Source organism: Gavialis gangeticus, unplaced genomic scaffold (genome assembly GCF_001723915.1).
Source record: "Gavialis gangeticus isolate Ggan-Ray unplaced genomic scaffold, GavGan_comp1, whole genome shotgun sequence".
Classification (NCBI taxonomy): domain Eukaryota; kingdom Metazoa; phylum Chordata; order Crocodylia; family Gavialidae; genus Gavialis; species Gavialis gangeticus.
This window is the reverse complement of record NW_017729000.1, coordinates 2,657,320-2,670,683: the sequence shown is the minus strand read 5'-3', so window position 1 is coordinate 2,670,683 and position 13,364 is coordinate 2,657,320. Positions and strand designations below refer to the sequence as shown.

General features: G+C 48.3%; 1 protein-coding gene across 2 annotated transcripts in view; it reads left to right on the top strand.

The window, feature by feature from the left end:
• SGCD (sarcoglycan delta) overlaps positions 1-9,381 on the top strand; it is a 297,404-nt gene extending 288,023 nt beyond the window's left edge. For both annotated transcript variants that reach the window (XM_019506088.1, XM_019506087.1), the window contains exons 7-8: positions 6,887-7,010; positions 8,817-9,381. In XM_019506088.1, coding sequence (XP_019361633.1) covers positions 6,887-7,010; positions 8,817-8,990 — 298 coding nt within the window. In that variant the 3' untranslated portion in view covers positions 8,991-9,381. The remainder of the gene's footprint in view (positions 1-6,886; positions 7,011-8,816) is intronic.
• The last annotated feature ends 3,983 nt before the right edge of the window (positions 9,382-13,364 follow it).

Here is a 13,364-nt window from a genome sequence, read left to right as displayed (position 1 = left end):
CCGCACTTCAGGAGGGATGTGGACAGCATGGAGAGGGTCCAGAGGAGGCCACTCGCATGTTCAGGGGGCAGCAGGGCAGGCCCTACGAGGAGAAGCGACGGGACCTGAACCTGTTCAGCCTCCACAAGACAAGGCTGAGAGGGTACCTGGTGGCTGTTTACAAACTGTCCAACAGGGACCAGCAGGCATTGGGGGGTCCCTATTCCCCTGAGCACTACCAGGAGTGACCAGGAATAATGGTCACAAGCTGGCAGAGGGTAGGTTTAGGTTAGATATCAGGAGGTGCGACTTCACGGTCAGGGCGGCTAGGGTCTGGAACCAACTTCCAAGGGAAGTGGTGCAGGCTCCTACCCTGGGGGGCTTTAAGAGGAGATTAGATGAACACCTTGCTGGGGTCGTTTGACCCCAGTCCTCTTTCCTGCCATGGCAGGGGGTCGGACTTGATGATCTGCTCAGGTCCCTTCCAACCCAACCAACTATGAAACTCGCAGAAATGAGGCGTTTTAAATGGGCAATCCCATTGACTGCAGCAAAACAAAGGAATTAAAACCAAGCACAAATGCTCAGCCCCAGATGCTGGTTCATGGCCGACAAATTGATGCTGCTCTGTATTTATTTGCTAGCATAATTTACCAATTGTAGGAGACATAAGCAAGCACAATGATAACAGCGGCTAATTTTATGCCCAACATGAAATGGGATAGCTGGTCAGAAAGATACCATAAGAAATAATTAGAACCATTAGAAATAATGGCCCGCAGCTGCACTCGTACATGCTCTGTTCTCAGTCCACAGGTTTCTCAATGAAATTAAATTAACTCATGTTGCCACACCACTGCTTCCTATGCTGATGACCTACAGAGAGCAAACTGGTTGTCCTCCATCCACGCCGTGAGCTAGGATTGTTCCCCGTGCAAGGAAATCCCAGGAGGGGACAAGAACCTCTCAGTCCCTTGGAGTTTCTGCTTGTTTGCTGGAGAGCGCTTATGGCAGAGGCCCTTAAGCATGCGTAACCCCTGAGGTTCATTCATATCTCGTGCCAGGCCTCTGTCCTCTGTGACAGCTCAGTCTCTGCAAGAACTGTGCTCTCGCAGGCTTCCTGTTACCCCAGGAGCTCCCACAAAAGGAGAAAGAGAAAGGGCAAGTGCTATACCCCAAGAACCCAAAGATTTACCCAAAGACCCTTGTCTGCCTATGTCCTTAGACTAACACAGCTACAACCTACACCCCTGCGAGTGCTATACACGCTCATACTGGCTGCTTCCCTCTCAGGTCAATGCTGCACATCGAGTCTGTAGAAGAGAAAACCGAGGGGATTGAACAGCAGCCATCACCTCCCTGCAGGGGGGCTGCAAAGAGGACGGGGCTGGTCTCAGTGGGGGCAGATGACAGGACAGGGAGCAATGGGCTCAAGTTGCAGCAAGGGAAGTTGAGGTTGGATATTAGGAAAAAACTTTTCACTAGGAGGGTGGTGAAGCACTGGAACAGGCTCCCCAGAGTGGTGGACTCTCCATCCTTGGAGGTGTCTAAGCCCTGGCTAGACAAAGCGTTGGTTGGGATGATGTAGTTGGGGCTTCTTCTGCTTGGAGCAGGGGGTTGGACTAGATGTGACCTCCTGAAGTCCCTTCAACCCTCATTTTTTATGATTCTGTGATTCTGTATTTTATTCCACAGGGGATGGGGAGGTCTGGAAGCAAGGTGGGAAGCGGGGGCAGCTTGGGAAGAAAAATATCATCTACCCAGCTGAAGAGATCAGTGTGGCCACTTACGACAAAGGAAATGAGAACCAGAATCCTGGCAGGAAGGTGAATTTCATGGGGAGTGCGGTGCAAACTATAAGCTGACCTCCAGTAAATTACTGCTGGGGTTCCCACGCAACCTGGGGACAGCACTTGAAGTTTTGCTCCCTCTCTCTCCCACCCGTTGATTCGCGGCCACCCAGATTTTCCAGTGAACATCATAGGGTTTTGCTGGGAGATGCAGAGATACTACCACCACCTGATCGGTTTTAATCAGAGACCTCTGAGAGATAAATGTAACTGAAGGGGGTTAAGTGGTGCACTTAGCACGGTCCCTCAAGCAGGAGCGAGACAGAGAAAGCAGTTGCTGGCGTACATCATAATGTCTTGCTGTGCACACAGAATAGGCTCTAGGTAATAAGACTCAGGTGGGATTTCTGCGGAGGGAACAGCTAGGTGCAAAGCTTTGGACAGATCGGTGGTGCCACATACCGGGCATTTCTCATGCCCTCTCAGGTGCTCCCGGGGTGACCCCCATCCTTGTAGCATCCGATTGCTTACCACCCTTGAATGCATGTCTTCTCTGTCCATGGGTCTCTGCAGCAGGGGAGTGCTCTTATCCCAGGTGGGAACAGAAAGTAAGAGTCTGATTTATAGTGGCACTCAGGCAGCTGATGGCCTTTTGCAAAGCATCTCATTCCCTCCCTGTTAGCTGCCTGCGTACCTCCTTGGGTGTCTTTAATAACCCCAGAGACTGCATGGGAAGTCATGATGACACCAGGAGCTGAACTGGTGCTGCCAGCAGTAGCTTCTTGTCATGCCCCTGTCCCTACTGCCTGTCTACTGGGATACTGGCACAGCAGGGGCTTCAGGGCAGGAGGGGAAACTAGCATTTCTGGGCCAGGTTGTGTTTTCACTGGACTGTTTTAATACTGGGGCGATGCTATTAGCATCAGCAAAGTGAGCCTTAGTAAGAAAGACCAGAATCTGGGAGCTCACTCCAGAGCCCCCAACACAAAACCCCCACAAAAAACCAGGTGTTGCCAACACAAGAGCTCTAGGATGGACTATGTAAGACTGAGAGGAAACCATGGGCACATCTACATGTGTGCTTTAATGCACATTAGCCTATTTTAATGCATATTAAAGCATCACAAAAAACCTGTGCTCCTTAGTTAATGCGCATTAAAATAGGCTAATGCACATTTTTTGAGTATCACAATGGAGGTACTAGATTTAATGTGCATTACCTACAGTGCATTAATGAATGTGTAGACATGCCCAGTGATACTTTGCGAGTCACTCTTCCACCCCACTGATGTACGCTGAAGCTCACATCGAGCTGGGAGGATTGAGATCCTACTTCAGGTACCAGAGAGCCGCACTGGGAAACAAAACATGCATTTTGAAAGAACGACGCATTCGTCGCTAAATCATTTGCTTTCATTGTTCGTCCCCCAGTCAGTTCTGCTCTGGAAGCCAGCATTAGGTTTAAAAGCAGCATGTTGTATTAATTGCTCGCTTCAAATGAAAGTATTCAGTAAACATTACTTCAGCTCCCGGGAGCATAACTCCTCAGCTGCTTTCTTTGGTTTTGCATAGATTGTCAGCTCCTGATTTAAAGACAGGTGTCTGAGGGATTCACTCAGGAAGTTAGAAATAAATACATTAAAATAACCCTCCTGCAGTGGTGCACTCTGCAGACTCCAAGGAAATTGTATTAGGATGATTTCCTCGTCACCTGTACTGGCATAAATTGGGATAAAAAGCCTCTGTGGACAAGTGGAGTCATCCCCAGCTTCAGATGGGTATAAGCAAGAGGAGAATGAGCATCAAAGATGAGAATGAAAGTACAACCCCATTCTGTCCATGAGCACATTTCTTTTCACTGAAAGAATGGTACTTGGCAATTACATCATTTGCATTCATTAAGGATTTGCAAATCCTGGGCCTAAATATGATTTCCAGACAAGTGAAATGGATGCAGCTTGGTTCATTCAACATCTGAAATACGATGGTAGGTGTCTGAGCCAATGATTTAGGGCAGCATAGTGACTACATTGGCTCAGCCCAAGGGTGGAAATAGCGATGGGCTGACCTCGAGCAGAAAAGAGCAGTTGTTTTATCTTGTGCTTACTAAGAGCAATTCTCCTTGAGGCTCCACAACGCTTTGGGGCAACATAGAGCAAAGGAACAGCCACTCTGTGTGACTTTCTCTCCTATTAACACAACACAATTAGCCCGCACACTTCCTGAGAGTACGGAGTGTAATTCTGACCTGGCTCAGGGTTCGCACAGGCATATCTGAGCTACGTTAAACTGCCTGGCTCTGGTGCTGAGATCAGTGTAGCAGCCACAGCATGAAGGTTCACACAAGCTACGAAACCTGCCAAGGATCTTGTGTAAATCTTTTGGCCTGTATAGTAGGGAAGTGGTAATAGCTAGTGCTATTGCTATGGCATTAATGGGTGTGTCTACATGTGCACATTTACTGCGCAGTAACTAAAATTACTGCATGGTACAGGTGGTGTCTACACATGCATGTATATACTGTGCAGTAAATATGGCAACTTATGCCAGCTTGAGTGTAAATTTGATGCTTGCATCATGCATTATCTGCATCACGCAGGTATCAAATTTATGCACAATTAGTTACTGCGCAGTAACGCACATGTAGACGCCTTACTGCACAGCAATAATGTGTGCATGGACTGACTTGGAACTAACTTTAGTCCCAAATTGGTCCATACACACTGTTACTGTGCTTTAATGCCTGCACATGTAGACACCGGCCTAAACCCACTTCCTGTGCAGTAACTTACTGCGCAGTAAGTTTAACGGGATGTAAATGCACATGTAGACGTGCCCACTGTGTCAGAGCTACCTAGGTTAAACTTAGCAGCATACATTGCATCTTTGACTGCAATAAAGACATGCCCTTAGCTACTGCATGGTAAACATTGCAAGTGCTTTGTTTGGACATAGGACTTCACAGCCAGGTAACGATCATGGTTGTGTCATCTTGCAATAAAAGATGATCTTTATGTCACAAAACCTTTATGAGCTGGGAGGCCAGGTGAAAAGCAGCACAGAGACAGGAGCAGAGGCTTCAGTACTGTTCAGATACCCCACTCAACAAAGCAAAAACCCTTGCGAGAAGAGTGCTTCTGAAAAAGCATGAGTTTACACTATCCACCTTTCTAAAATCCTGTTCTCATCCATGCAGGGTTTGACCAGGTGGGGACACATTTGCTATAACCCCTCTACAGGTATGAACAGCTGAAATTTCCCCAGGGGCTGTTTCCTCCTTGTTAGATGTTCTCTTAGTAGTTTGCCATCTGAACGAGTGGATTTAACTAACATCTGTCAGCCGAGTCTTCAGTCAGGCATGGAAAGGAGAAGGAGCCTCCTTCCTCAGGCACTTGTTCAGCGGCTTTCCCTGTTTTGTGCCAGCTGTCCTGGTTTTTTTTGTTATAATGACTTTTTGGGTCAGTCCAGAGGACAAGAGTTAGTTGATCCTTCTGGTCTTCATATGCTATTTTGCTTTCATCTGATTTATTCTTCAGTGGGCACATCTACACATGCAATTAATGCTATTTGACTTTACTGCGCAGTAAATTTACTGCACAATAAATTTACTACCTGCATATGCAGGTAGTACATTTACTGCACAGTAAACTAATTTACTGTGCCTGCACATGTAAGGGGTGATGCTTTACTGCACAGTAGATTAGTCTACTGCACAGTAAAGCATCTCACGTAGACTTGTGAATAGAAAAGCCACCTGATAAGCAGGGCAACAAATGTACTGAGACAGCCAAGACATCAAAGAAAGTCAAGCTGCTCTGTCGTAGGTGAGATGCTAGCTGCATGCCTGTGGTTCACTTGGATTATATTATCCGTACATATTCCAGTGTTTCACCAACTTGGGTGAAAAGAAGCCTGAGAACCACTGATCTAAAGACATCAGTAAATAGCAGGGTCATAATTGAAAGAGTGTCATACCGAGGCAGTGCTGGCCTCTTTTCTTTGAATTGGCTTCTTGACTTAAAATAAACACACTAAAATGTATTCAGCCCCCCCGAATACTCTCTCAATACCAGCAGGAGCCCCATTTAATAACACACATTTCTTTTATATCGTTCTATATGCAAGAGCAGAGAAACAGCTCAAGTGACACTGCAAACACAAAAGGTTGCCAGCAGCACATTCACTAGTTGCAAGCTGCACTTGCTAGTTCATTTTCTCCGGTAGTGGCGTTACTGCCTGCCCAGACGATTTCTAAATCAGTAGGGGGGTTCCCTTGATGGTACTTGCATGGGGTGAAGTCACAATCCTGTTTTTGTGGCATCAAGTTTTGTTGCTTGGTCTAATGAGCAGAACAGATGGGAGAACTGTTAAAGGAAGACAGGGTTTCCTATGTCCATATAGCACAGGGAGGAAGGCAGGTATTGCAGCTGAATGGAGGGAAGAGAGGGGTTTAATACGTTGCCTTTGGCTGACAGAAGGGGTAGATCTTGACACCCATGAGTCTTAAAAGCACAAACCTCAGTTACCTGAACCAAAGGAACCAGCTCTGTGACCTGATACTGCAGCAAGCTCATCAACCTCCATATGTGGCACACCCATCACGAGCGGGGGACCCAGTGCCACACACTGATCCCAGTCTATACGCAACTCAGGGAGCAAAGACTCCATGAGCAGTAATATCTTTTGTCCCATACTCCCTTGGAAACCTTGCAAGCTGTCACGTGCATCTGCTCTGGTGTTGCCACGTGTTAAATGAGTGCAGCCTTTGGTGCTGAAAAGGTTAAGTGAGCATTGCGTGTACCGTGGACATTAGGATGCACGCTGGTGCGTGAGCAGTCAGTATGATGCCGACATAGGGTCTGCCATCAGTATGGGTGATTTGGAGGATGCCTGAGCTTGTCTGGGGGACCAACCTGCTGATGGATCTTGGGACATCGCTACCACCAAAAGCGATACCCGTGTTGTGCATTAGCATCTCCAGTGCTCCCAGCGGGGCTCTGGCTCAGGCCCTCCACGCTCTCCAGAGGCACCTTGTAGCAGGGGATCAGGCCTTGTGAGAAGACAACCTCGGCTTTAACACCAGCAGGCAGGGTGATCCCTTTCTGACTCTGTTGCAGACTCGAGTCGCCTACACGCGCGCTGGTCATGGAGGCTCCGAAAGGCATTGAGATCAACGCAGAGGCCGGCAGCTTGGAAGCCACGTGCAGGACGGAGCTCAGGCTGGAATCCAAAGATGGAGAGGTAGGGGAAGGAGAGAGCAAACACTATTGCAAAGCCAACCCGTGTGCTGGTCTCTGGGAGACTCGTCCCCTCCCAACGTGCTTGGCAAATCTATGGGGCCCAGCTGTTTAGAAGCTCTGGTAAGGTGCGTCTGACCAGTTTAATTTTCTGTAGCAGGGACTGACCGCATCCTATGCAAACCAGCTTCACTCCACGGAGAGAGCAAAGATGATCCGTTATTTTCAAAGTGCTCGGGTTATAGCGGCAGTTGTACAAGCAGATTTATGCAGCTGTTGGACCGCACAAGCCTCCTAAATTCTCTGTTTTGTTGTCACTTTAAAGCAAGATTTACACAGGTTACATAATTAAATCCTATATCATGCATTCTGCTTTAAGAAGAGCTTAATTCACCTGTATTGATCGGCAAAGCTTTTGTAGCCTGGCTGATGTCTTTATGTTGGTGGGGAAAAGAGTTTGGTGGCTATATTCGGTGACTACCAAAAGAAAGGAAGGGTTGGCAAGGTGGGAGAAAGCCTTGCCACGGATCCAGCAGAGCAACCCCAGACTTTTCCATATTAGTACACATAGGGTGTGTCAACACGTACAGTTAATACTATTTGGCTTTACCGTGCAATCAATTTACTACCTTCATATGCAGGTAGTAAATTTACTGTGCAGTAGACCAATTTACTGCGTAGTAAGCGCCTGCACGTGTAGACAGTGACGTTTACTGCACAGTAGATTAGTCTAGTCTGGTATCTAGTGTAGACACAGCCTCTGATGACTGTCCCTTGTTAATTCTGTTCTGGGAGCAATGGGGATGGGCTCTGAGGGAACTTTGGAGATATGCATAGATGTTGGATTCAGCCCTCGGGCCCCTTTTTTACTCCACAATGTAATGAATAGACAAAAAACCCAGTTCCAGAAACCTCCCCTGGGGCCCATCCAACGCCCAGCGAAGTCAATGGAAGGACTTACAGATGAATACTTGATCCTTGCAGGAGCTGGGTGTAGGTACTCAGGGGCTTTTGTGTCACAAGCATCCCATTTTAAGATCAGATCTATCATCCCAGGCCCTGCTTGTGCAGAAGAGTGGGCCTTTGCAGAGTGCAAACCCGGACCGGGTCAGCAAAGCCAGCCCTGATACTCATCTCCCTGGTCTAAGTAGACCCAGAAGCTGTCGCCGTAGCATGCATAACACCTGTTTGCTTTTAAAATGCACCTAAGGCCTGTCTCTTCCAGCACGCCCAGCAGCCCATGACATTAGATGGGGCCCCGCATTGCCAGTATACCACATTTATCCATGCAGCAGCAGAGCACTTTGCACTGGTGCACTGGTTGGCATAACTCATGTCTGCCACGTGTTTGTTCTCCCCTCCTTTCCCTTAGGGGAGAAGTCTGTGCAGTGCAGTGCTTTGGTTTTGGAATATTGTAAATAGACCTAAGAGCTGCAGATGTCTGTACCATCAGTGATTGCCATTTATACTGCAAATGCCCCCCGGGTTGCCAGGTTGTTCAGCACAGGGTGGGCAGGTAAACCCCAAACAGAACTGACCCAGTAAGGTCACCGGAGAAGATTAGGACAAACAGAGGAAGGGGAGAGGCTTAGGAGATGGAGGTAACACGCTCACCCCATGTTATAGCAGCCGCCGCTGTTTTCACACTGACCCCAATTTCCCGAGTGGTTCCAGCATCTCTTTCCAGGGAAAGTTTTTACAACTCGTGGTTAAAACGTATGGTTCATCCCTAACACTGCTTCTGTCTCTCTCTCTCTCTCTCTTTCTTTCTCTCTCCCCCCCTCTTTCTCTCCTCTCACACACATTTCAGATCACATTGGACTCTGCAAAAATCAAACTACCTAAATTGCCTCAAGGGTTTTACTCCACGACAGGATCCAGGCAAAAAATCTACGAGCTGTGCGTGTGTCCCAATGGGAGGTTATTCCTGTCTCAGGCTGGGGCCAGCTCCACCTGCCAGATAAATACAAGCGTCTGCCTTTGAGAGACAATGCGCGGTGGGCACTGCAGGCAGCGCATGGGCCTACGGCTGGTCTCAGAGATAGCAGCTGCCAACTATTTTTACTAGAACACAGAAAGCCTATCAAAGACTTTTTTTGTGTGTGCGTGCGCGTGTGTGAATATATATATATATATAAATATATATATAAAATTATATATATATATCCTCTGTGTAAAATGATGTTTCAGTACAAGGAATCCCAGGGTGACCCTGTGACATTTGTGTAGTGTTCCACTTTTCCCCCATACCCAAATTTATCAATGAAGACCACTGAACTGAATTCAGTGCTCCCCAGACTTTTCCATATTAGTACACATAGGGTGTGTCAACACGTACAATTAATGCTATTTGGCTTTACCGGGCAGTAGACCAATTTACTGCGTAGTAAGCGCCTGCACATGTAGACGGTGACGTTTACTGCACAGTAGGTTAGTCTAGTCTGGTATGTAGTGTAGACACAGCCTCTGATGACTGTCTCTTGTTAATTCTGTTCTGGGAGCAATGGGAATGAGGTCTGATTAAGATGACTGGCATCCTATTAGCAGCCTATGAAGGGAGAACAGCATCTCTGATTATTTTTGCACTTTGCAAATCAGTGGCGTCAGGAAAGAACAGAATGGCTGGCAACACAGCGCAAATTGCCCTAGCAGTTCCAAGCAGCCTGTGTTTATATTAAAAATGAAGAGAGTACAATTTAAACTAGGACAGCTTAGTGGCAACTTTTTGTCCTAACATATAAGAAGCGTGTGCTTCATGCCCAGAACCACTTGAGAAGAGGGGTATTAGCCCTGGTCCTGCTCTCGTTCACGTGAAAGGCAAAACTCACTTTGACATAAGGGATGGTGGACCAAGCCCATGCAGGGTAGCGTCCTACATGATTCAGCAGTGAAGGAGTGATGTTTGAAGGGATCCCCTCCAGTCTTCCTTAGCCAACAGGGGCATAAAAATGTTCGGGGGATTTAATAGGTATGTAGTGATCAATGTCACTGGCTGGGGGGGAAAAAAATCAAAAGCTAATTGGAATTATTCTGCATTGCAGATCTCTGCCATTGTGTTAGGTTAGCTGTTTATCAGCTGCAAAGGTAACCTAGCATGGATGCCACATCACCTTATTAACAAACTATGCTTTTGATTAAAAAAATAGGGAAAGACGACCACAAATTTGTTCGGTCAACAGGTTTCATAGTTTCTAGGGTCGGAAGGGACCTGAGCAGATCATCTAGTCTGACCCCCTGCCATGGCAGGAAGAGCACTGGGGTCAAACGACCCCAGTAAGGTGGTCATCCAACCTCCTCTTAAAAACCCCCAGGGTGGGAGCCTGCACCACCTCACTTGGAAGCTGGTTCCAGACCCTAGCCGCCCTGACCGTGAAGTAGCGCCTCCTGATGTCCAACTTAAACCTTCCCTCCGCCAGCTTGTGACCATTGTTCCTGGTCACTCCTTGCGGCGCTCGGGGGAACAGGGACTCCCCCAGCGCCTGCTGATCCCCCCTAACCAGTTTATAACAGGCCACAAGATCCCCCCTCAGCCTTCTCTTTTGAAGGCTGAACAGGTTCAGGTCCCGCAACCTTTCCTCATAGGACCTACCCTGCTGTCCCTTGATCATACGAGTGGCCCTCCTCTGGACCCTCTCGATGCTGTCCACATCCCTCTTAAAGTGCGGCGCCCAGAACTGGACGCAGTACTCCAGCTGCGGCCTGACCAGTGCCGCATAGAGGGGGAGGATCACCTCCTTGGACCTGCTCGAGATGCATCTGTGGATGCACGACAAGGTGCAGTTGGCCTTCCTAGCTGCCTCCCCACATTGCCGACTCATGTTCATCTTGGAGTCAGTAATGACTCCCAGATCCTTTTCCACCTCCGTGCTGACAAGAGGGGAGTTCCCCAGCCTGTATGTGTGGTGCCGATTGTTCCTCCCCAGGTACATCACCTTACACTTGTCCATGTTAAACCCCATCCTGTTCTCCTCCGCCCATCCTTGTAACCTGTCTAGGTCCAACTGTAGCCTGTTGCTCCCCTCTATTGTGCCCACAAGGTGTCCTTGTCCGCCCTATGTATGGATGTCCCAGGTTCTGGGCTAACGCTTCTTTTCGATAGCTATGCACACCTGGTAAAGGTGAGATGATTTAAGATTTGGACAAAAGCCTACCTGCAAGGCATTCAAAAAAAAGGGGGTTATCCAAAATTGCTGCCTTTGTACAGGAAGAACCTGAGGTCACTCCCACTTTATGCAGATGGCAAATATCAGAGATGCTGATTAAGAAAGAGAATTTTTTTAAGTGTTTATGAGTATTGCAACAAAGCCAGATCGCTGAAAAGTCGGGCTGTTCAGCTCCGGTTCCTTTAGGACTCGAGCCTGAAGAGTGGGTTTGGACCTATCACTGACTCCCCAGTACATTTTTCAAAAGCGCTGCAGTCCCACTGGCTTCCACGGGGACCTGGTCTCCTAAGTCACATAGATGAGTTTGAAAAAATATTACCCTCAAGCACACCCCTAATCATAACGAAGGTGAGCTGATGGGCCGCAAACAGATTTCTAAGCTAAGTATAGCCAAAAAAAGAGACACTGTCACCACTTTCTAATTAAGCCATTTGCTTGGGGGCTTGAAAGTATGAAATTCTGATTTGCTTTTTTCAACAAATATTTAGGAGCTGGTCCAAAGTCAGTGGAAATGCTTTGGTGCTCTTCCACCGACTTGAAGTGGACGGTGATGGCTAACAAAGGCGCCAATCATCTGTACCCTTCCTAAAGGTTAAAAATTCGGAGTTCTCCATTTTTCCTAGTGATGCCGTTAAGTTAATTAACGAGTTCAAACCATTTGTTATCTATTTATTCCTGTAATTATTATGTCCGAGTCAACATTGTAATGCCAAGGGTCACCCAGGATAACGATTGTATTGGGACACGGGACTATACCATCTCTGTTCAAAGAGGGGGAATTGTGCCTATGCCTTAAGTCAATGCACTCAGCAAGGAGAAGCACATCATATTTATCTTGTTATTCAAACGAGTTGATTTGGGGGAGGGGAGGTTGAAGGGGAGGGTGGGTCTTGTCGACCGATGTCGTGGGATCTGGTGGTGCAGTGTCAAGCAGAGCAGACGAAGCCCACAATGCCCGTGGGGGCAGCTGGAGCTATTACAGACTTTTACCGTCTTCAATTTAGCGCCTGACTGTGTCTGTTACCTCTGGGACCATCGGCCCATTCGTAGTCCCCGGTGGAATCCATTTACTGCTGCACTTGTTATTTAACACATTTCACGTTGCATTGGGACAGCGGTTTCCCAGCCTCCGATTCATAAGCCAGTGGGTGCACGAGGCTTGCAGAAACAGTGCTCCTAGCAAAGTACTGGCTGTCTCAGGCTGTGCTCCCACGGGGCTCGTAGCACTAGTGAAAGGTGCCGGGTCGTGGACCAGAACCGGCTCTGCAAGAAATAGGGCAGCAGCCCCTTGCCAAGGTTGTGCTGCCAGCACTCCCAGACCGCAGGAAATCGTGAGTAGCTCAGTCTATCCTTGCTCTGCTCCGCACTTTAGTGCCGATTAGTGCCACGTGTCGTGATGGCTCTCGCAGTGGGAAGTCTGAGCATCCTTCTCACGTCACAGAACAGCCTCAAGAACGGTCTCTCCTTTGCTTCTCTGGGCTGGACTGGGACAGGAGGCAGGGGGCCCTGCTACCAAAAAAGGCTCTTGTTTGTCTGGAGCCCCTTGGCGATGAATGGAAGCTGCATCTTCATTTTGTAAAGGGAAGCCTGGATTTTTAGATGCCCATTTCTAGCTTTATACATGTCAGATTTCACCCTGGTAAATCCCATCGGCGATGTCCCTGCTCCCCACCGTGCAGATGCACACGGGGCCACCCAAGCCTATAGGACCCATCAGACCAGTGCAAGCAAGGCACGCCAGCTCCTGCAGCACAGCTGGCATCCCATCCTGCTGCCTGTGCTTCTAGCCTGGGTGACAGCTGGGTCAAATGGGACATCCTTCACCCGGGCTTTTTAAAGGAGCTGCAGCAGGATGCCTTAACTCTGCTGCCACCACATCCCGCACGCACTTCACTTCAATCCTCTGAGCAGGGCCTAAGAGGTGCCATGGGCCGTGTTGGCCCTGTGCAAAGTGGGGCAGGTTCTCCAGTAAGAGGGAGGGACTTGCCTTGAGCGTATGCCCACCTGCAGCTCCCAATACAGCAATACCCTTGCACGGCAAAACCATAGAGAGCTAGTGATGCAGAATCAATAAGAGAAAAAAAGGTGCCCTGCACAGAGGGGACAGGTGGTCTAGGACACGAGGTGCGTTCGTAGCAAACTATGCACGCCTGCATCTCACGGAAAGCACGTTTCATTGGGAGGTCCCCTTTTTC